The 2,493-nt window shown below is 62.7% G+C and overlaps 1 protein-coding gene across 1 annotated transcript; it reads left to right on the top strand.

Moving 5' to 3' along the window:
- Nucleotides 1-4: 4 nt before the first annotated feature.
- LOC103807743 (phospholipid-transporting ATPase ID) lies at nucleotides 5-2,172 on the top strand (the record flags this gene model as incomplete). Its single annotated transcript, XM_009080489.1, has 8 exons — nucleotides 5-27; nucleotides 138-282; nucleotides 366-549; nucleotides 716-939; nucleotides 1,222-1,305; nucleotides 1,494-1,739; nucleotides 1,815-1,953; nucleotides 2,042-2,172. Coding segments are annotated over 8 exons (1,176 nt in total), but the record flags the coding sequence as incomplete, so codon positions are not given.
- Between the last annotated feature and the right edge of the window lie 321 nt (nucleotides 2,173-2,493).

Here is a 2,493-nt window from a genome sequence, read left to right as displayed (position 1 = left end):
TGTGCTGGAGGTGCGAGAGGAGCTCAGGTGAGGGGCAGGGGCAGAGGACACGCAGGGCCAGTGTGGGGCACTGGGGGAGCTGGAGGTGGGAGCTGGAAGGGCCCTGAGTCAGGCCCCCCTGCCTCTTCTCTCCTCAGGAAAGCCCGGGAGAAGATGATGGATGCGTCACGCTCTATGAGCAATGGCTTCTCCTACCAGGAGAAACTCTCCCCTTCCCAGCTCAGCTCCGTGCTGGAAGCCGTCGCGGGCGAATATGCCCTGGTCATCAATGGGCACAGCCTGGTAGGGCCCTGGGAGCACCAGGCAGGATGGGGCCCTGTGTCCTGCTGTGGGCCGTGACCCCACTGTCCCCCACTGTCCTGCAGGCCCACGCACTGGAGGCAGACATGGAGGTGGAATTCCTGGAGACAGCGTGTGCCTGCAAGGCCGTTATCTGCTGCCGTGTCACACCCCTGCAGAAAGCCCAGGTGGTGGAGCTGGTGAAGAAGTACAAGAAAGCTGTGACCTTGGCCATTGGGGATGGGGCCAACGATGTCAGCATGATCAAGAGTAAGACCTGGGGGGCTGTGGGAGGGATAGGACCCCTCTTGTACCATCCTGGGGCCTGTGGCAGCCTCTGTCCTCACCCCAGGAAAGGTCCCTGTGCTGGGGGTGCCACCCTCATCCCCTGTGCTCCTGGTGGCCCCCTCCTCACTCCAGTGTGCTCCCTCCACAGCTGCCCACATCGGGGTGGGCATTAGTGGGCAGGAAGGCATCCAGGCCGTGCTGGCCTCCGACTACTCCTTCTCCCAGTTCAAGTTCCTGCAGCGCCTGCTCCTGGTGCACGGGCGCTGGTCATACCTGCGCATGTGCAAGTTCCTCTGCTACTTCTTCTACAAGAACTTTGCCTTCACCATGGTCCACTTTTGGTTTGGCTTCTTCTGTGGCTTCTCAGCTCAGGTAGGTTGGTGGTTCCTTGTGCTTGGAGCTGGAGAGGGTTTGCCTGTGGGACTCCTTAGCTTGGAAGCATGTCCTGGTCATTGGGCTCCATGTGGGGCCTCATCCTGAGCCAGCAGGCACAGCCTGGGCTGCATTGGGCACGAGGAGCCTGTCAGGGTGGGCACCCCCAGGGGCTGGTGGTGGCTCTCCTGTCCCTGCAGCTGTGGGCACAGGGACTTGGGGGCTGGTTCAGGCACAGGGCAGGCAGGTCTTGCATCCCCCTGAGCTCTCTGTTCCCTGCAGACTGTGTATGACCAGTACTTCATCACGCTGTACAACATCGTCTACACGTCGCTGCCTGTGCTCGCCATGGGTGTTTTTGACCAGGTATGGTGGGGGCAAGTGAGGAGTGTCCCTCGGTGTGCAAGGAGCTGGCCCCACTCCGTGCCCACCCCGTGGGAAGAGGGGCTGCCTGAGTTCCTGAGCTGGGCTGTCCTTGTCCCTCCACGGGCTGTGGTGGAGGCTGCACCTGCCCAGGGCTAAAGGGAGGTGCCCAGAGTGCCCTGTGCCCCCAGGATGTGCCGGAGCAGCGGAGCATGGAGTACCCCAAGCTCTACGAGCCTGGGCAGCTGAACCTGCTCTTCAACAAGAGGGAGTTCTTCATCTGCATCGCTCAGGGCATCTACACCTCCGTCCTCATGTTCTTCATTCCCTACGGCGTTTTCGCCGACGCCACCCGTGATGACGGTGCCCAGCTGGCCGACTACCAGTCCTTCGCCGTCACCGTGGCCACCTCCCTCGTCATCGTCGTCAGTGTGCAGGTAGGGACGTGCCTGCTCTGCCCTGGCCCCGAGGGGCACCTCGTGCATCCCGTGAGCCCTGCCTCCTCCTTCCAGATCGGGCTGGACACGGGATTCTGGACAGCCATCAACCACTTCTTCATCTGGGGCAGCCTGGCCGCGTATTTCGCCATCCTCTTTGCCATGCACAGCGACGGCCTCTTCAGCCTCTTCCCCAACCAGTTCCGCTTCGTGGGTGAGTCCTGGAGGGCTGCCCTGAGCCCCCCACCCCAGCAGGGTGATTCCCCAGCCTAACCCTCACTGCACCCGTGTTTCCCCCCCAGGTAACGCACAGAACACGCTGGCCCAGCCCACGGTCTGGCTGACCATCGCCCTCACCACCGTGGTCTGCATCGTGCCCGTGGTGGCCTTTCGCTTCCTCAAGCTGGACCTGAAACCTGAACTCTCGGACACGGTGAGAGTGTGTGGCTGTGGGAGTGGGCACAGGAGTCCTGTCCCTCAGGACAGGTTCTTCTGTGGGTCCCTGACCCCTTCCCTGTGTCCCCAGGTGTGCTGGGTCCTGTCCCTGACCGTGTCCCTGTGTCCCTGAGCCCTTCCTTCCCTGACCCTGTCCCTGTGTCCCCAGGTGTGCTGGGTCCTGTCCCTGTCCCTGTGTCCCTGAGCCCATCCCTGTGTCCCCAGGTGTGCTGGGTCCTGTCCCTGACCATGTCCCTGTGTCCCTGAGCCCTTCCCCGTGTCCTCAGGTGTGCTGGGTCCTGTCCCTGACCCTGTCCCT

This window comes from Acanthisitta chloris, unplaced genomic scaffold (assembly GCF_000695815.1).
Source record: "Acanthisitta chloris isolate BGI_N310 unplaced genomic scaffold, ASM69581v1 scaffold41768, whole genome shotgun sequence".
In the NCBI taxonomy this organism is placed as follows: Eukaryota; Metazoa; Chordata; class Aves; order Passeriformes; family Acanthisittidae; genus Acanthisitta; species Acanthisitta chloris.
The sequence above is the reverse complement of the archived record's forward strand: the minus strand, read 5'-3'. Positions and strand labels throughout refer to the sequence as shown.